The sequence below is a fragment of the Anopheles coluzzii genome, chromosome 3 (genome assembly GCF_943734685.1).
Source record: "Anopheles coluzzii chromosome 3, AcolN3, whole genome shotgun sequence".
NCBI classification, from domain to species: Eukaryota; Metazoa; Arthropoda; class Insecta; order Diptera; family Culicidae; genus Anopheles; species Anopheles coluzzii.
Window position 1 is genome coordinate 7,647,883 of NC_064671.1, and position 20,820 is coordinate 7,668,702.

Consider the following 20,820-nt stretch of genomic DNA (forward strand, 5'->3'; position numbering starts at 1 on the left):
ATAATTGATACGCCGTTTGATTGGTTTTAGGGGTACAATCGCATGATTATGATTGAAGGGTGATGGCCAAATGGTTGTGTTGATGTGTCTATAAAAGTTGTTTTCGACAACTTCGTTTGATTCAAAGTTCGGTTTGTTCCAGGCATAATGTCTTTCGTAATTTATGTATTCAATTGTGCTGATATCTCGCATACAAAACGAATAACCTTTTTTTTGTCACTTTAGCCATTCGCAACGAACAAAAACCACTTTTCAGCGCAATATGCACAACCTTTCGGTTAAGTAATCCATACTGTCCTTAATCCGCCGGTGAGGGACTTTGAGTGGGTGAACGTGTTTGTGGCCAATGCCCCACACAAAGAAAGATCTTGACCATCTTTCACGACCAAAAGCCAACCCATGCGTACATTGAAATGCATGCAAAACAAGAAAACTTGAACTGATCTCGATTTACCATGTCGCAAATGTCGATACTTTTTCCGCTCTTATTTGGACATTTAGGCCTTAATTTGTGACTGTTTGACATTCCAGCGCACACACAACAGCCTTGCGAAGGCGGACGGAAAAATTGATTCCCAGCGCATGTCGCGCATGCTGTAAACCATTTATTATCCTTTTTGTTGTGCAAAAAGACGCTGCCCATATCCCATGTTAATCTAAGATAATGTAGAATAATTCTTATTCCGCTGCATTAACATTGTGGGGCTGGGGAGAAGAGCAGGGGGGTAATTTATTGCACGCCTGTATGTTTCGCATGTATTTTTGATTTTTACACGGTTCCACCCACTCGCCGCAGTGTGGATAACATTTGACCAAGAAGAGGAGCTTGTGCGTGTGTGTGTGTGGTAGTGAGCGCTTTCTGCAGACATCCCGACTCAACACGGAAGCCCGAAAAAGAACATCCTCTTCGGGGTTTTATATTAGCAACAAAGCCAAAACGGTAGCAACAGCAAACAAGCAATCATCGTGTCGTTACTTGCACCCACCCTCGGTCACCAACAGTCGCGGAAAGATGTTCGATTAATTCCACATTCCAGTCGGAGTCGGCCGCTGTCCGCCCTTTTCGGAGGCCCTAGCAGGGGATGATGATTATTATCATCGCACACCGCACGTAAGCCCGGTAGCAGCAGTCAGCCGCAACCGTGCGGTCCTCTGCGCAGAAGGATGAAATGAAGGTGCAGAAAATTCTGACATCTCTTCGGCGCGATGCTGCGGTCTCGGCAGCCAGCCACTTCGTCCAAGACCCTCGCAAAACGGCATTCTTTCGCGCACGTTTTGGCGGACGATTGCACACGAGATGTAAATCATGCAAAGCGCATCGCACGCGTATCTCGTCTTTCCCGCGGTCGCGCGCGCGCATATAAAGTTGGATAGATAGTTGCAATTAAAATTGCAAATAGGTAACAAGATACGCCTCCGGCGAGGATGGTTCTAGCTCTTCTAGCTCCTAAAATGTGTGTACTGGCTGGTGCGAGAGCGCAGAGAGAGGCTCGCGAGGTCGTCGTGGTTTGAAATTGATCTTCACTTCGTCGCCCCCGGGTGGAAAAGGAGCAGCGATTGAGGGGTGTATAAATTCCGCGACCTCAAGGTTTCCATGGCGTTGTGTTGGGCACGTAGCGTTATAGGATCGTTTGGCAGATGGTGGACGAACGAGATGCAGGGCGCTGGTGTACGTTCCCGATACGAAAAAAGCGGGAAGAGATTAATTAACTTCCTGATAGAGCAAACAGCGTCCCTGCACGCGATCTCACGATCGTGTGCGAAAAGGATACTTCATACGGCTTTACCCCAGCCGTGACGTGCTTCCGAAGCGCAAAGCGGTACCAGTAGGGGCGCAGCGGATGTTGAAACAAAACCCGAAAAGGAAGGGCAGCAGCATATTTGAATATCGTGCTAAGTAGGGCTGCTCCGGGAATGGCCGTTTTGCGCGCTGCGCTCAGCGGTAGCATCACGCGCGCACGCGGACGGTTTGCAATAATTTTTAAACGGCACACCATCAACCACCGGTACGAAAACCGGAAGAGAAGCTGGGCGGGACGGGAGGATGTGGAAGGTTAGGTAGTTAGGGGCAGGAGGTTTCAGATTTCACTGCTGCGCACGGAAAGGAAAGCTGGATGGAGATACCGAAGACCGGGGTGTGTAACGTCCAATGGTCCTGTCGTCGCCTGTCGTGCATTGACATCCTTCTCTCCCGTGCTGCGAGGGAATCGAGGGCACAGACACCACCCAAACCACTGCGAGACAGAAAGGTGTTCGATCGCCCGGGTCCGGCCGGGACCGGGACCGGAAAAGGGCAACACCGTCGTGAGTCCTTTTCGATTGCCGTATCTCATGTCCCGCGGGTGTCCCGGGGCTTCGTGTGGCAGAAGGCACACACACACGGGCGGGCTACAGAGGCGGGTCGAGGTTGAGTAGCTGTCAGTGCGTGGCTGTTGCTGGAACCTCGAGCTCGTGGTCGATAAATTTATGGCCACGCGGTCATATCGGACCCGGTGGACGCAACGGAATGGTTTATGAAGTTTGAATGGTGTGGAGAAGCGTTGAAACAATAAACGCAAACACAAATACGTGGTATTTTTGTGCCTTGATTCATTGACGCGCCTGCAAGGAGGAACGCGTGTATGTTTCATTTACATGGGGATTTTGGAATAAACAAGGGATGATGTTTTTTTTTATAATTTACTTAGTTTTTACTTGATGTATTTATTTGGACCATTTTTGCTGAGACCAAGGTATATTGGTGAAACTCGAAACATCATTACTCTACCTCATTTTGCAGTCTAGGTCGTTTGCTTAGTCTAGTCAAGTGAGATGTTTCACAAAAGCGAAGAAAAGAAAAGTAAACATAATGTTGGTTCATTATGGTAAAGCGTAACCTCTGCACAGAGATGCTCATCTGGACGATTTCCTCTCTGGAAAAAGATGACAGTTTTGACCAGCACCGAGCAAAACAAAACTGCACAAATAATACAAAATAATAACTGTGGGAAATCGGTGAGAAGGTATCGTTCACCCGTCGAAAACCCCGCCAATGCACTATGGCACCCAATGGACACTCGCGGGGAAGCATTATTCACGTACGACACGACGACAACGGCAGGGAATCGACGCTCTTCCCAGCAGGGGCAGGCAGCAGAAAGCCATCCCATAATTGCGAGTCGTGCCCCCATCGATAGAGTGGTAATGAGATAATTTGTTTGCCGTTTTGCACAAATTTTGCACCAGACTAACTTTCTTTTAAGCAGAAATAAAAAAAACGGGAACCCGTCCCATCCTGTGGCGACCAAGATGAGTCAATTCTGTCAACTGCGAGGCCCACGACTTTCATGACCATTTTTTTTCCCTATGGTTTCTCGTTCCGCGTGGTGCTTTGGTGGTTAATTTGTTTTAACGGTCGCTGCAAGCTGGGTCGACGATGGCGCCTCATGAAAGTAGATGTGCAGACTCGAGTGTGGCCGTGGCAGCTGATATGGACGATTGATGCTGTGGCTGCAGTTGAATCTGGAGCTTGGGATGGCTTTCCCTCCTTCGGGGTGGGATCGTGTCGTTAGTTCGTGAGAAAATTAGCACCGATCCAGGTTGCACTGGGATGGTGGGGATATTTCGGGGGATGTGTCGGAGTGGCAAAAGGGAGAAAAATCCAAGTTCGATGGAAGAGAGTTCATCTGGTGGTTGATTCATAAATCATTTGGGTAGCTAATAATAGATACTTGCTACTAATGCAAATAGTTGTAGGTTCTTATTAAAAAGAAACAAACTTTTCTGATCTTCAAGACCTCAAAATTATTTGGTTTCTACACGACTTGTTACAAAATCTCATTAGGTCCTAAAAATTTGCATACACATTCTTTGGGAATTGCGAACCTCAGGAAACATTTCACGCCCTACAAACTCTTCTATACGTTCACACCGGTTATGGCTGAGAAAATGACTTACTCTCGTCAAGAATCTTGCAAATTAAATGAAGAATGCCCTCCCTTATCTCGCTGTCTGGTCAAAGCCTTAATTTTCACTACTTACCCTAATTGAATTTACTGTTGTCTATTTACACTCGCATTCTGTTCTTCTCCATCGTTTCCCGCAGGAGGACGTACGGTACAATGGTGCTCCCGGGAGTGGTGCTCTAGGCAATAGCGCTGGTGGTGGTGGCAGTGTTGGTGCTAATGGTACTGCCAGCAACAACAACAGCAACAACAACGGCGCTGGCAATTTGCATCCCGCCCTAATGCAGCTTCAGCAACAGCACGGCAAACAGTTGCTGGTGGGAAGCGGCGCAAACCCAACGTCCGGCGGCCCGGAACGGATGCTACTGGTCGGCGGTGGTGGTGTTGGTGTGGCGGCCGTTAACGGAAACAACGGCAACGGCAATCAGACGCCAACACCGACGATTGTCCCCGGCGGGGGCAACAACACCACCAACGGCAACACCATTCTAACGCAGGCCGGGCTGGAGGAGTACAGCCGGGCGTACTACGAGCAGACGGCGATGTACCATCATCAGAAGCAATCGTCCTACGCACAATCGGAGGGTTATCATAGCTACGTGTCAAGCTCAGACTCGAGTTCCACGCCGTTCCTTGATCGGTAAGTAACCAAACAAAATCCCTTGGGCGGAAGAGAGCCTCGTCTGCGCGATAAGGCGCTTCGCAATGCGTCAGACATTAAAAGCCCGGAGCATCTGACATGCACGGGTGTATCAGCTGTAGGTCAGTAGAATAGCTATTAATTTAACGCTTGATCGCGGGTCGCTGAGTGTGGCTGTGTCATCGCCGGTTGAAACACACGTTTCACGGTGGCTAATAGCCGGTCTAGCAGGTGCATAGGTTGCTGCACAGACATGCTTCACGCTCACTCGGTCAGGGTTAGTGTCGCTGAGATGTGTACCGCTGACACAGCAGTGAGTGGAGTGTGGACTTCACACAGAAAAGAGCGGAGGAAAGAACACCCGAATATTTTGAACCGTACAGTGATCGCCGATGCATCGTGGCTGTCATCGAACGCGTTAATTTCCGGCAAACATGACAAAACACTTAAAAGCGGAAGGTTCCTGTTTCTTTTCTCTCGCTCTGCATTTCCATGTTCCATTTTGGGGACTTAAACGGGGATCTATAAAAGCTACCCTAGGAAATCCCTTTCTGGTGTTCGCCTGGAGGCTATAGCATACGTGTTTTTTGGGAGCTGTTTGTTAATGCAAATCGTACCATTTCTCGTGTCAACATGTACCTTCTCTCTGGAGCATTGTGTGCCGGGAAGATTTTGCTTAATTTTGGACAAGATTTTCACGACAGCCTTAAAAGGTGGTCGCTAATGTTTACGCACCGTAGAAAGTGTTAAAACTTTCATTTGTAAATGGAAAATGGCAGTAGGGCGGATATCAAATGACGGATGTTGTTGAACTTTTTGGATCAGATGTTGAACCTCAAATGGCGGGAGTCAAGGATGATCGTCGTCATTTTGTAATTGTTTGAGTCTGTTCCGATTGATCCCAATAATTACATGATCATAGATATCTTCAAAGTATAGCCAACACTGCAAGAGCAGATAGATTGATTATTACGCTCTCGGAAACATCTTCTTGTGTTCGATCCTATTGTCTTCATCTTTTTTCTCATACATACCCAAGTTTTTTGCTATTTGTTTTCTTCTATAGAGGGATCTAAATTAGCATTTTTTGAGCACACATCCATCATCATCTACGAACTTTTTTTCGACTGCTGCTCTTCACCGTCCAGTAAGTAATAGACTGCTTACCCGGCAAACAACGTAAGGTTATTTGCTCCACATAAACCATCCCAAAAAAAAGGAGGATGCATATAATTATTACACAAACAATTTGGTACGCTTTGTGAATGCTTGGGGTAGTGGGAAGAGCACAACAGCAAGCAAAAAGCAGATGTGTATGCTGAGTTCATAAATTGAGTTTTCGTAAAAAGAAACACACTCTGAACATCACCGCCGCAGTAGAAAATGAAACACAGACCCCAACCCCTTGTGCGAAAGAAGAAATCAAATTTCCTGCAGTCGAGTGTGGGTGGGTTCAATTTGGTACGAGCAATGTGTGTGTGTGTTGTTTTTTTCTAGTTTTCTCACTCATTTCCATCCTGGTTCGTTGCGCATCATATTCCATCAAGATTTGTTCGGACAGTTGGAAAAACTTCAACCCCTTCAAACTGGAGTCCGAGATCTTGATATGCACAAAGCCAGCAAAGCGTTTGATGTGTGGGATTTGCGAAATAGAGCAATCATATTCATGGGTCGTTTTTGGATGGCATGAAAAGTGAAGCGAAAACGTTAAGGAATCAGCTCGCCTAAACGTGCGCGATGCTAAGCAGCGTAAAATGTGGAACACATCTTTTCCACCCGACAAGACACTGACTTCGTTTGGGTAAGTGTGGGCAAGAGAAGAAATCTGCAATGCGTCGAACGAACCAAATTTTCCACGGCAATGTGGTGCAAACGTTGACTGCAGTCGTTAAAATTCTGGTAAACAATTTGGCGCTAAATATGTGCGCATACTAATAAGCTAAAATGGGATTGGGGTGAAGGTGGTTAGGTTCTCGTTATCGTGATTTTGTATTTATTGTGGTTCGAATCCATAACGATGCAACTTATTCCAAAGTGTGCTGCTAATGTGTGTTGATGGCAACCGGCGCAGATACATCCTTCAATCTTCTGATTGATTCCGGCATCGATCTGTTAAGGCGTGAAAATGACCAGAACGAGCAAAGCCACCTCGCAAACCAAGCCCACATCACGGGTTGTGTCTGTGTGGGAAAGAAGGTGTATCGTTTTCAGGGCGCTTGTTTACTTCGCCTGCTCATAAACCGTCCGCCTTGCAACCTCCATCGCAGTATGAAAACCGTCACTAATGAACTTCCAAAAAGTTCCCAGCATTCGTGAGGGAAGGAGATGCAGGGAGGAAGCAGTAGCGGAAGAAGTTTTGGGGCGTTTGAAATATTACACAAAACCCCCGGAGCACAAGAAAATGGCCCCGTTTCCAGCTGAAATACGCGCGATGCAAACGATGAGCGAATGAAACGAATCCAATATTATATTTCAACCCCAAAAAAAGAAACCAACTCTCCTCCCCCTTCTCTCCTCTACTGCACCGGCTCAATCAATCTATGATCGATGGGTTTTGAGATCGATTTTCCGCGTCCGAGCAACGAATCTGCCAGCGCCCGACGACGACGCAGTTTCAGACGGCGTGGCCCGGCATCTGAAGGCAAAATAAATACGCGCATGGGTAGCTCTAGTTTTGGGTTACGCATGAGGTTCCTATTATTGGGATGATATAATGGGGCGATTGCATTTAGATTCGATTTCCGACACCTTTGGTGGAGTAGTATGCCGTTTGGAGATCGTGGCATTCGTTCGTCCCGTGTCCGACTGGGGCATTGGCACAAAAATGGAAGGCTAACCATATGAAGTCATAATTATACCATTAAGAATCGTTATAAGCAATAGGTTTTAAGTATCATGGATTTCTTTTTTTTCGGACAGTATACTGTATCATCTCCTTCAAGATCACCTACTTAGTGGCATTATCGTTCGGCAAAATCAGTCCCCTTCTGCATTTCGGCTTGAATTGGATTTGATTAAAAAATCGCCTACGGGTGAAATCGCTGTCCTCTCTGTGGAGCGACTACTGCTGCACAGTTGCTGGAGCAAGACCTTCTTGATTGGGTTCTTATTAAAGCAAATTCAAAAGCATAAAGCCTCTCGCCTGTGCTACGGCGGCCGATAGAGATACGTGCTTTCAGTTTCATGCAGAGTTGGGCTTTTTTTATGGGCGCTTCGACTGCACGTGGCTAAAGGAAAGGGTTGCTAGCTTATTCACTAAACCATCGTACGTTAGCGGTATGGTTAATGAAACGAGTTTGAATGATTTCAGCAGCAAGTCGTCCTGACTTAAGCTTATGAACTGACGTCAAACAACTGTCTGGTACCTTCAATGGAGATGAAATAGAGCAAACTGATCATCATTTCCACTGGAAAACCATTAAGATCCACAGTGTTCAGAAGCCAGCTTCAGCTAGAGCCGTGCGTTTGTCTGTCTAGGAATCCAAATTCAATACCAAGAGGAGAGCAACTTCGAACAAACTTGCCAAGAATTTCGTACCTTCGAAGCGAAAGCAAATCACGCTCCTCCGCGTTATCTGACAACCTGCATCAGCCTTCTAACGAGCTACAACTGTACAACGCCCGGGATGCAACGCGACAGAGCGTGTTCCGGGTCAAGATCAACAACATCCGTTCGATCGATCCCGCTTCCTTTCACTTTCCTCTTCCGGAAGGTGTCATGCAGATGTCTAAACATTTCGTTTGCCATACTTCAACGTCACCGGGAAACGGTAACCCAGTAAAACTTTCGCTCACGAAGAATCGTCCTCCTCCCGAGCAAGGCAACTGCGAGTCATTTGAAGAACTCGTGGCCTGGCTTGCAGGTTGGGGGGTGGTTTCTTTCTCCCCTGGCGGCTGCCTATGCGGTATTTGGAAGTTCGGGATAAGTTTGATAAAAATCTGACCCCCTTTTAAGGGGCCCCGTGGTTTGGTTGTACCGAACGAGGGCAGCTAACTCGCAACGCCGTCCTCTGACCTGACCCTGACGGAATCGAGGCGTTACCCGCTGAGCGGACTTGAATACCGGACCCTGAATTGATCGATCGAGAGGAGGGACGGTCTCACTCTGTTCGATTATGGGCTTCTAATTTGCTGTTGTAGGCTTCTATATCACCTTGGAGATCTTTCTTAGATTACGGCTTACAAAACCGACTGAGAGAACAGTGGTGAACTTCTGATTTTAACTGTAAAAAATGTAAAAAAATCTATCGTTGAATCCAATGAATGGACTCAAACTCCACAATGTACATTAAAATAATCAACTGAAAGGCAGATAGAAACACAGACAAGCTCGCTTCCTCGATTGCGCTCGGTGGCGTCAGTGATTTAGGCAAGCTTTTGTCCCAACTAAGAAATAAGATACGGATCAGGCTGTGAAACATCGGTATGACCCTCTCCAATCGACACGAGTTCATACTTGAATGAACCTCAACCTATCGCCCGGGCAGCATCTCTCGAGCAGCGTTTGCTCTCGATGTCTTTTGCATTTTGGCACGTATTGCTTTTCGCCATAGGTTTTGTTTGTCTATTTGCTTTCCATCACAGCCGTGCCCCGCCGGCCCCGTATACCACTGGAGAGACGATACTTTCGAGGCTCTTCATTGGGGAGCAAATTTTACAGCTATAGGTCACCGAAGAAAAGCTAATCGATCTTATACCCTTCGTTCGATGCAAAACACTCCTCAGAAGGGAACTCCTTCCTATTTAATCGCCACAGATCTTTAGATCTACGCTGCTTTGTGTGGACGATAAATGCGGAATGATAGAAGATACATTTTGGGAGATCTTTATGGAGAGCTACGCCAAATACGTACAGCTGTGGTATGGTTGAAACAAATGCGGTGCGGTGTAGTTGGGAAGAAACAAATCGAAAAGAGGTTCATCTCTGTTCAGTTACTTCCAAAACATGGAGTCTGTTTTGGGGAGAAGAACTTTCTCCAGCTTCTTCAATACACTTGGAAGTTGTGGTACGGATGTGGTAAATTTTCTCCATTTACCTCGAGGGGGGTGGTCTAGGGAAGAACTTGTTTCACGGTTAGTTTGTGATGTACTTACTGCAGAATGCGGGGCGTAATGAACAATTTTCCCTTTTGCTCGAATGTTGAACGCACGGGAAGAAAATTGCTTTACAAAGAAAGGGGATACTACCGAACGGTATTCTCATTAGAAGCTCAGACGAATCGGCTTGAGGCCATAGCGCAGAACCCCCAAGCCAAAGCTAAATAACTGCTACTGGATGCGCGGTTCTCAACAAAATGGAGAAGATGAAATGAGTATGTACTGGGCTGGGGTAGGTATCGTCTAATTACGGCTGTACATCGGAAACGGAAATGTTTATTATATTTCGGCCATTACACGCATTTTGTTCGTGTTTGTAATGAGGTTCTTTGTGTACTGACTTTGTTGTAGCGTCAGTGGTTTTTAAACCCACCTACAATGTTTCATACGCAATTAAACCAAAACCAATCTTGTGCTCATATTGCTCAAGCAGTGGTTCTTCCGTGGGTGGTAAATTGCATTTGAACTCGTTTAGCAAAAAAGAATAGTTCATTAGAGTAAGTCAACGTTTGCTGACCCTTCTGCCAGTCCAACATAAATCTTTACCGTCAAAAAGTGTGATTTATTGACACCTCACCTTCAGTTGCAACGAAAGAAGACCCGGGCATCCCCACTGACACTGACCTGTCACAAAAGGTATCACACAAAGCACGGTGTGCCGACCGGCTAGAGCTTGAGTCATTTATAACGCCATCTGGGTTGCATATGGGACTTTTACCAAAGCTCTGTGGCCGCCCTGGTGGTCGACTCCCAGCTGTCGTCTAATTGTTCATCGTACCGATCGATCATGCTTGCACACACAGACTCCGGAGCACTGGGCGTTCATTTGCGTACATTAAATCTTTCTACGACCGACTGCTCCACCAACACGTCGTCATTGCATCGCATGGGAAGCAGCACTCCTTCGGTAGTAGTAGTAGTAGTAGTAGCAGTAGTGACGACGCTCCCATCTCTGCCATCCAACCGACATGAGGGGCGGGCGGCTGAGAGATTGAAAACATGGGAATGTAATTAACGGCCCGAATGCGCGCATCGATCGTTTGAAATGGCGCACACTCGACGCGTGCATGTTTGCAAAAGAAGCCTCTTTTGCCGGTTGGCCTCCAACCACGACACAGGCCGACAGCACATGGGAGGCTAACCATCATTCAATTCTCGAATGGCCCGGTCCAGCTCGTCCAAGCATTGCGCTTCTGGCGCACACCATCTCCTCCGTGTGTGTGGTGTGGCTGTCATTTTCATTTGGCAAATTGCGTTTGGCCTAGATTTCAAGTCCTGTAAATGTATGTGTGTGTATTTACCGTCTCTCGACTCGGTCTCTTTCTCCGACGTTGGCTCCTGCCATCAAGCTGTGACTTTTTAAAATATCACTTTTAATGAGTTCCAGCGCGGTACTCACACATTGGGTTGATTGTCCCTTCGAGCCGGACACCACGACACTGCTCTGAAGGAAGTGTTCCGTTCGTTTCCCTTTTTGGTTGCAAATATGCTGCTGGACAGAGGGTGTGTGTGCAACTTGTTTTGCATCCGTTCTCCCTGGCTAAGCGGAAGGAGAGATAGTTGGCTTCCCCGAGAATTGGACACTCCACTCTCACTACACTCCAGGTGGTTGTAGGGGAATGCGCTGGTCGATCGCTCGATACCGAAACTGACAGCCAAATTAATGATCCCGAGCATATATCTCCCGACTTCGGTTGGAGCACTGCAAACGAGACTGACAGGCGTACACAAGAAGCCCGAGAGGTCGGGGAGAGGTTTACCTTACCGATATCGCGTATCCGGATGCGTTACGATCTACGTTTGATCCCGTCTTTCTTGCCTCGGCCTTCCACCGGCGCAGCTGTACGAGATCTGATCGGTGTGTCCGAACACATGCTCTGCAGAACGAGAGTGAGAGGGTGAAATTCTTGAGGGCCTGATCAACTATTGTTGGTTTATGGAGCACTTTCTGTTCCGTTTTTGTTGTTGTTGTACAAACCACTGATTGACCGGACCTAGCATTTGCATATCAGCTAAATGGCAATTGGAAAGCAAATCAAGCACCCTTAGTTAAGCGGGTATTGCAGTTTCAAGCGGGGGGTACTACTTTCGGGCAGCATTTCCTATTCACTTATTTAAGTGATCCCGTCATCGAACGGTACGAAATCGAGAGCAGCAGCGAATCAATCGAATCGGTCCAAATCCTTTGTCCGGGCCGTTTGGTGCAAAAGTGAAAGCTAAGCAGAACGTTTCGCTCGTCTCCAGTTTGTCCAATCTGTTTTTCCGGTGTTAGACTCCGAACCATCATCCGTCGGGTAGGAAAACGGCGCCTGCCCTGTCTGTCTATTGTTCGATTTCCTTATGTGCACATCTTCCATATCGCACTATTGTCGGGCACGGGTATGGATGCACGCGAATTTCCCTTTTTGAGCCTGAGGACATTGGTTTTGCTGCTGGATCGGTGACAGTCGGAAGTGATCCCCTTTTTTGTGTGGCCCCTGAGATGAACTGTGTGGCGTGATTTGAATCAAAGAAGGGCGCGGAACAAAGAAACCGTGCGCGGTGTGTGATGCAGATCGCGTCGGTTGTCGTTCGGTGATCACGAAAACAGCTGAATTGGAACTCCAGTTCAGCAGGCTCCGCTGGGGCATTGTGTTCTTGGTCCACGTGAACGATCGTGGACTTTCAGTTTCGTTTATGCTTCACGCTTGCAATAGAATCCGATCGTTACGGCAGTGGAAATAGGAGCGTGCATCACGCCGCCGGCTAGAAATCGGTGGCGGTAATCGTAGTTTTTCCCTCCCAGATCTGCCGCATTTCTGGTGACGATTTGTCGCCGTCGTCTTCTTCGCCGTTTGCCACGACCTGAAAGTTGGTGGTGATTACAATGGCCACGACACTGTAATTTGGATGGTGTCAGTGAAGCACACGGATGCACATTTTTGTTCCCGACGCTGTTGTACCGTTGTTCCCCCTGCTGGACCTAACGGTGCGATGCACTCAATGGCATAATTGCACAATTTTTGTGCGGGTTCTCAGCGGGTCGAGATGACACGCTCGGGTTTGCTGTCAGCAAAGCCGTCGAACCGTCCCCGGAAGGGGCAAAGCCTTGCGCCGTAGGATCGCGCGATTCGATGTCAACGCGAGCTTAAGCTGTTCTGAGTGCTCATCATCGGCTTCAGCTTGACATCGGTTACCAGCCGTCGTGTAATCATTTGTCACCACTGTGTCAAACAGTGTGTGCCTGAATGGGGGGAGCTGTCTGAATAGTGAGTGATTTCACTTTTAAGTCTTCAGTGTCTGGGTTGAAAGCGAGAGAATTATAAAATTAGTGTGTGTATTATACGTGCATTTAAACACACAAAGAAGCAGCATACTTTCTCTGGGACATGTTTCTAATATATTAAGCTGCTTCCGTCACTGCTGCGCCGTCTAGCTTCCGCACCGATCGCAGAATTTATGACAAATCATTCATTGCCTTCAGTCGAAGGTCAGTGGATGGTCAGATATCGATAGTAAACCATTTTTTTACGATATGGCCGTAAAACATCCGCCTGCACAGAATTTTGCTTTTACTCGAACTCGCTCAATCCTCGATGGATGGAAAATTTCTCCTCGAACGGGGGCCATAAAAGCGCAGAAGTTTGGCACAGTGTTTGCTACCGAACCGAACCTGGCCCGGACCCTTTGGGAAGAAGCGGGGTAAATAAGCTAAAAACCCGTCCCCATAAACACCGGTAGCCCACGGATTTGACCTGCTAAAGAGCCTGCAGCCCACGAAAAGCCCACGGGGTGTGCTGTGTTGGTCCAGGTCGCCAACCGTCGTGGGCTCCGTATGATGTCCGTATGAAACGGGGTTGCCCGTCTGTGCGCGCTTTATACAAAGGAGTCGATTGTGTCGATGTCCGTCACGATGGTCGCATATGGGAGACGTAAGGCAGTGAGAGAAGGAGAGAAGTGCACCTTCGGGGTGCCGGTTGGTGTGGTTCGTTAGCATAAGTGGACCACGAGATATGGATGGTTTAGGAATTGAAAACGAAAGCATCCAGAACGGCAAACGACGAGCGATGCAGATTTATTGAGGTCTTTACGGGATCCGGATGAAAGTGAACCGTACCGATGCGGTTGTGTTGTTTCGGGTTTGAAGGGAGAGTGAACTTTTTAGCAACTTTCTCCTGATGAGGGCTATCTGATCCTGGTAGGATTCTTTGCGATTGAGATCTTGCACTGGTGCGTGAAATGGAAAGGATTACTCGTGACTTATGATACGATGTGACACGCAACAGTGCACCCTAAAGATCCATTCCAATTGTATTAAACACTTACAGCCTGCCCGTAATTGGAAACATTCATCTTGATGACATCAGCGACCCGGCGCTTCCGACGATTTCATCACACTCTGGTACACGGAGCTTAATTCAATCGTATCGTTTCTCATGGCTCCGGTTCGATCGATTGTAGGTCGTCTCCGAACATTCTCGGATCGCGACATACCGTAATCGAATCACTCTGCTCACTGGTCTCTCGCGACGGTCCCGCGAGACTCGCGATGGCTAAGAAATCTGAGCTTGATTATATCATCCGTCCATCCGTCCGCAAGATCGCCGGCGAGGAATTTCCATCTCGGTGTAGAATGTACCGGCGGGTCAGTAGCTGCTGGAGTTACGATGCGAAAACGCCAACGAAGTGAAGTGGAAATGTGAACGTAAGCCCATGGATGACCCGGTCAATTACGTGGTCTACCTTCCTGTCTTGGTCGGGGTGGTATTGGTGGAGTTCACGAGCTCGTGATAGTCCTCCAACACACTGGTGACCTAATTTTGTCAACGCCTTAGGGAATAGAAGCGATGGACCCACTACTGGTGCAGCAATTGCCGTTTCTCCTATCCAATGAAGTTCATGGTATTGGTTCATTTATTGGTTTGTTTCCTTGGAACAAAATACTGTAAAAAGAAAGGGCCTAACAACGTTTGACAGTTTTTCAATTCATAACCAAACTTGATACATCAAGAAAAGAAACAATAAACTTTCTAGTTAAGTATAACATTCTTGAGCTACTTCCACCGGTACAACACAACTTCACTAACAAGCTCCAACCAATAGATCATTTCGCACGGCCCGAAGCGATCGCAGAAATTGGCGGAAGTTTTTGACGCAAATCGTCAAGAATCGTGAGCAGAGAAAGGCCAGCGCAGGCTGTCCGTGCCGTTCCGCACTTTGGGCCCCTTCTCCCTTTACTTCAATGGTGTGTCTGTGTGTTTGGAAGAGAACCTAAATAAAGCTACAAATCTACGTCTGTGCTGTCAGCGCCAACAACGGTCCTCATTCATTTGAGCCTGTCCGTGGTCCGATGTTTCCCCCACTGTACACTTGAATCGCGATGTCGATCGATCGATTGATGCCGTTGTTGATGAGACAGCGACAACTGAACGAAGCCGGCCGACGGCTTGCGAGTCGTTACGGCTCGATCCGCTGGGAAAAGTTCTATTTCGTGACCAACGTACCAGACGAACTAATTAGGCAGAGGTGGAAATGAGGAATCGCTTTGCCCCGGCTAGACTCTCACGTCCAAACCGCGCCACAGCTTTCATAACCGCCCTGGGGTGTGTGCGAATAACGGGCGAGAGTCGTCCAGCATCCTATTTTTGCGTACACCGCAGCGCGGCCAACCGGCAAACCGAGAAGTGTTCAATATTTCTCACTCTCGATGACCTTTTTTTTTTGGTGCGGCTTTGGTACCTTAAAAATGTACTTTCCCGTGCTGCATTTAAGTACAGCGGGTCGTTCGGTGCTCGGTGCAGCAAAAACATCATTAGTTTTGCGCAGTGGCATGATCGTCTTGCCCAACAAAACGACGTACCCAGCTCACTTTCTACTCGTCCCGAACATCCCGGGGTCAGCTCGTAATGCGGAAGCCATCATCGCGGGCTCCTCTTTTGTAGCCATCTTCTAGGTCCTTGCATGTGCTGGTGCCGGACGGTTTTGCGCGATCCCTCGAGGCCGCTCCGCAGCACACGACGACACGCTCCAGACAGAAATCTCGGCAGTTGGGATTGATTTCCACAGCACGGACGACGCGCACTCTCCGGTGGCAGGCAGCGCGCCCCCACGATCTTTCCATCGCGGTTCGTGCTGGAAACTTGGTTTGCAATGCGCGACCGTGCGATCATTAGCGATCGTAATTTACGCAGATTGCGACTTTATCGTGGACAGACACCGCAGTCGTCGTGGTCATCGTGGCTCTGCGTCACTGTGCCTGAAGGGGAGAAACGGGCCTGCTACTATTCAACCAAGGAGCACCCAGGGAGCAGATCACAAGCAACATTGTTGTCACCCCGATATTGTTGGTATTTCGTACACAGACAGGAGAGGAGAAGAAGAAGCAACACACAAATCAGTGCAGCAGTAGTCTCCTACGCAGCCTTGTAGACATCGTGATCGCTCAAGAACCGCAGACCACAACGTGCGCGCGCTCCATGTTTACGAATCTTTTCACGATTGCAACTTTGTTGCGAGTTGACGGGCGGTTTGTGTTTCCACGGGACTGTTTGCAACCGGCAGGGAAGCGTGGGTCTTCCCTGACACGAGGTCCTGACTCGTGAGCGCAGCGTAAAGACGCTTTTTTATTGATCCCCGCTTGCTTTAATGAAACAATTGAAACTTCAAGAATAAAAATTGCTTTCCTACTATCTTGCACTGGACATCTGCGGTGATGTTTTCTGATTGGACCTGGCTATAACCTCTCTCCCAGGGGGACAGTGAACAACACGGGATCGACTCGGTAAACCTAATTAATAGAGCACTTAAACGATACTGGACAGCGGAGGGAGGACCCCACTAAGGCACACGGGGACAGCCTCCAGCATCCCGAGCCCGGGTTAATAATGGGCTTCTGGGTGCCGTTGCGGTGATGGTCGATTTGCTTACCGAAGTGTAAACATGGCAAGTGCCAATGAGATGAATGACTTCGTTTGTATCGCTCGTGTCTGCAAAACTCTCCCCGTCCATCGGATCGGGGCGGGCGTATCAATTCGCGGACAACGCAGCTCAATTGTTCTCGCGCCACTGATCAAGCAATCGAGCAGGTTAGCGGCGAGGACCTTGAAAAAGTGCATCCAACCAGTGTCCGAGGGCTGTCCGGCGTGGTTGTTATCTCGTCTGGGGAAACGAGGATGCTGAGCCAAGAAGAGGAGGACTGCAGCAGAGATGGTGGTCGTTCGGTTGATTGGATTCTTTATTTGAACGTTTATCTGCCAGGTGTGTACATAAATATCGGCTTAGCTGACAGCAGTTCTTGGCCTTGTTGTCTATCAGCATCGCGGAGTTGGGCTGAGGAGATGGGCCTTTGAGAAGTAAATGAACAGAGTTTGCTTTTCATTCCCGTTTTAATGCACTTTCTAATTAACAGCACTGGAGCATCTAGTTTGAATATCTCCACGGGCACGAGATCAGATTGCTGTCTAATTTTAATCAGGGTCATCCACTGTATCACATCACTCCACGACCGTCTAATGAGGCTTTGAATGCGTAATTTAGTGCTTTTGTGTGTACCTTGTGCTATAGGAGGGATACGAGCGAATGCAAAATTATTCTGCAAGCAATGCCTCTCTCCCATGTAGCGATGGCCATGATACCACCTCCAACTGTGACGTTGAAATTCGACGACGGTGTCTGTCACTTTTGGCGCAACAGAAGCTTCAGACACCCGTCTCTGTCAACATTTTGATAATCCATTTAGTTCACAGTCGTAACAATCTTATCCACAGTACATTTGTCGTATCTGTTCTAATCAATCATCCGACCGCGATCTCCCGGAGTGTTTTGTTGATGGCTCCGGAACACACACACAGGGACCCGTGCTCCGAAAAATCCACCAGTTGCGCCACCGTCTGTCACCAGTTGCTGTCATCATTAGAGCGCATCGCCGCATGAGTCGATGTGCCTTTGTGAACGCCGGTGACTGTCATCTGAATACCTTTCAACGGCCCTGTATACACTAAATACACCACCACCCCCGGAGGGCGTCTTCTAATGTGGCGCACGCTACTAATAGTGGCTTACATAAACGCGCGATGGTCGCCATGATTTGGGGCAGGGTCTTACGGGGTCGTAAGGCTCTTCAAAAATCATAACAAACTGAAGAGTGCAAAGGGGTTTTTTTGGGACGTTTCACATTTTTCAGTGTACGAGCGCACAAATTGAGGGATTAAAAGGGTGGTGTTACAAGTAAACGGTGCGCTTTCTTGTGACAATGCTACGTAACTACTACTCGCTTGGACATTGGAGTATGAAACCAAAATAAACAAGTTCTAGTACATCGCAGAGGTTATAAAATTCATATTTCTACATTCAAAACGTCCTCACTAGATGTCGCTTGTTGAAGAGTTCGAAGTACGTAGGTCGAAGTTTTTCAAGCAGATTAAAAAGATACGCCGTTGCTGCTAGATCGATGCTGCATACGAGACACGGACGTAAAGTCGTCTGAATCGGTATAGCTCTTACAAAAGCTAGATAATGCGATTAAATCCGCTCATAAACCGTTCCACTTGGACGGTGCTTTGTCGGTGCCTTCTTCAGCAGAGTTTGAAGTTGATGCAAATAAAATCTCCGGGGCCGATACGCGCTTGACGTAGGCAGCAGCCGCACGGCGAGTTCAATTTAACGATTCTAGCTCTGGTAGCTCCATAAATCGTAACCTGTCAAGTAGCCGCGCACGTGAAAGTGAAGCGTTCCGTGCTGGTTGAGCAATCAAACCTGGGCCAAAGTGTGACGGCTCACAACAGCCCGTGTTCTGTAAAATTCCTCCCAGGATGAGTAACTTTGAAAGGTGTATCTAACTCGGCTTGAGAGTTTTGGGCTCGATGTGCTAAGCAGTGCATTGTTCTTAGTCGCCCTACTCGGCTTAGAGCCCGAACTTCCCAGCACGCTGAACTGGGTCACGTCTACCGCTTGCCTGCAGTGTACAACCAGGCAAGACATTTACGTCCGTGGCCCTTTTTTACCAACCAAACGAACTTCGGGAGCACGGGAGCCGTGACGGCGGTGGTTTTGCTTATTGCTTCGGCGTGATTTCAAATCGTCAGCCCCATCTTCACGTGTGGTCGTCGTCCGTGGTGCTGCCCAAGCTCTAGCACGTTCGCACGACCGATGAAATGGAAAGGGCAAACGCGCGCACAGCACAGCCACTGGTGGTCAGTCGGAAAAGGCTTTACGCTTTACACAATAATAAAACCCTGCCTGACTCCCCGACTCCCCGAAGCGGAAGGGCGATGAGGGGAGCACACATTTTCACGGTTTATTTTTCGGCGGTTTTCCCGCGCAGTGAAGCACAGGCGAGCAATTTAGGTTAGGGAACAGCGAAGAAGCAATGGTGCAGGCTGCTCAACAGCGCAAAAGTGCATCCAGCAAAAGGGGAACGTGGAACTGTGGCGCGCGGGCTCGACCGATTACGATCGTTACACGATCGTTCATCTCCATTCGCTGCGGCACTTGCGGCATGCGGCGGCCGATGCACGATCCGCACACGGTGCGGTGTGTATACACTTCCATTTTTCCTCATTTCCATCGCGAAATGGCACAGATGTGTCAGAGATGAGTGCTGCGCGAACATTGGCCAATTGGTATGCGAAGGGAAAGTGGTATGCTGCCTTGCAACCTGCTGCAACTGATGGCTCGGTTGGGATGGGGAGCGGGGAGGCCGGCCGATCCGTGGCAGGCATTCTTTGGCCGGTGTGTTTCCCCGTGGCGTTTCCGTTTTCTAGGTCGGAATGCTCGGAATCGATTTTTCTTTCCATTTCTTCTTGTTTTGGGAAGAGGTTGTGTTTTCAGTGACGTGTAAAGGTAAAGGGTTTTTAGGTTAAGCATACATTGGAGGGAATTATTTATGCTGCGTGCTGTTAAACAATCGGTAGGAATCAATTGCAAATTTAAATGTACCTTAAAGAATTAAAATAAATGCAAATCAAGAGCCTCTGACCTTCCAATGGTTGATGTGTTCAAGACTGATAACGTTAGCATTAACGTTTAACTTCCACCACCCGCAATAAGACAACTTCAGCTACTCAAACCCCCTTCATTCGTGGTATTTGAGGCATTTTTTCCATTGATTACTACATTCAATGCTCAGCCCTGTTGTGGTGAAAAATAGCATCCAATGCGTATTGATCGCATGTTGCAAATATCTCCCACCATCAAACGCTGCACAATCAAACGTGCGCACGAAAGTGAAAAGCTCTACAGCTGAGTACGCACTGAAGATGAGCCGGCGCACTCAGGCCATTTGTGTATATGCCCGGTGTGTGCGTACGCCCGTAATTTTTCCATGTCATAAATGTACGCAGATTTTTTCTTTCTCTTCGCTCCTATTTTGCTTGCGATACGCTTTTGTTTGGGATTGATCTAGTGTGGTTCCCCCGAGACACACGGATCTAAGTGCGCGCGTGTCCGGTTTGGAAGGGGCAGATGGTAATAAAAATAATCATCTTCATCATAGCTTTGATTGTGCTCGCAGCGTTGCAAGCGAGGCAGCGTACGACGTCACTCCAGCAGCATAAGGAGTCACAATATTTTGCTTATGCTACTCAGCAGTGGTGGCGCAAGTGAACCGGGGGAGCGAAAAAAAGGGCGTAGCTGTCGGATTTCGTACGCGCTCGAACTCTCCCAGGCTCCGGCCCGCTCGGGGTGTGGTGTGGGATGCGTGTGAGATCGTGTGTGTGTGTGCATGTGAACAATAAAACATAGCAACATCGCACAATTTGCAATTTGAATGATAATAATAACAGCCGTACTATACACAACGCAAAACATAAAAAAACGAGTGGAAAGTGAGAAGTTCATGACCTCGGTAATAAAATACCGGTAAGTCCGTTTCGCGTTCCTTCGTCACTTCACATCGTACTTGAAAGGTGCTGGTGCTGTGAAGGTAAACGATCGCAAAAATACGGGCACCCACCGCCTTCCCGTGATGCCGATCTATGAATGAGACAGGATGGATTAAAATATAAATCGTTTCTCGCAGCATAAACACTTTTTTTTCTCGAGCGAGCTATGCAGCATCAGTGCTGTCCTTGTGGGATAAACATCGAAATTTAAACCAACCTTTTTGTAGAAGCTTCTTTGTGCAGCTTTCGGGGTAGGAAATGGGGGTGTAGGGTGAAATGC

General features: G+C 48.1%; 1 protein-coding gene across 2 annotated transcripts in view; it reads left to right on the forward strand.

The window, feature by feature from the left end:
• LOC120954896 (protein Shroom) overlaps nucleotides 1-20,820 on the forward strand; it is a 181,084-nt gene that overhangs the window by 62,593 nt on the left and 97,671 nt on the right. For both annotated transcript variants that reach the window (XM_040375201.2, XM_040375202.2), the window contains exon 3: nucleotides 4,085-4,584. In XM_040375201.2, coding sequence (XP_040231135.2) covers nucleotides 4,085-4,584 — 500 coding nt within the window. The remainder of the gene's footprint in view (nucleotides 1-4,084; nucleotides 4,585-20,820) is intronic.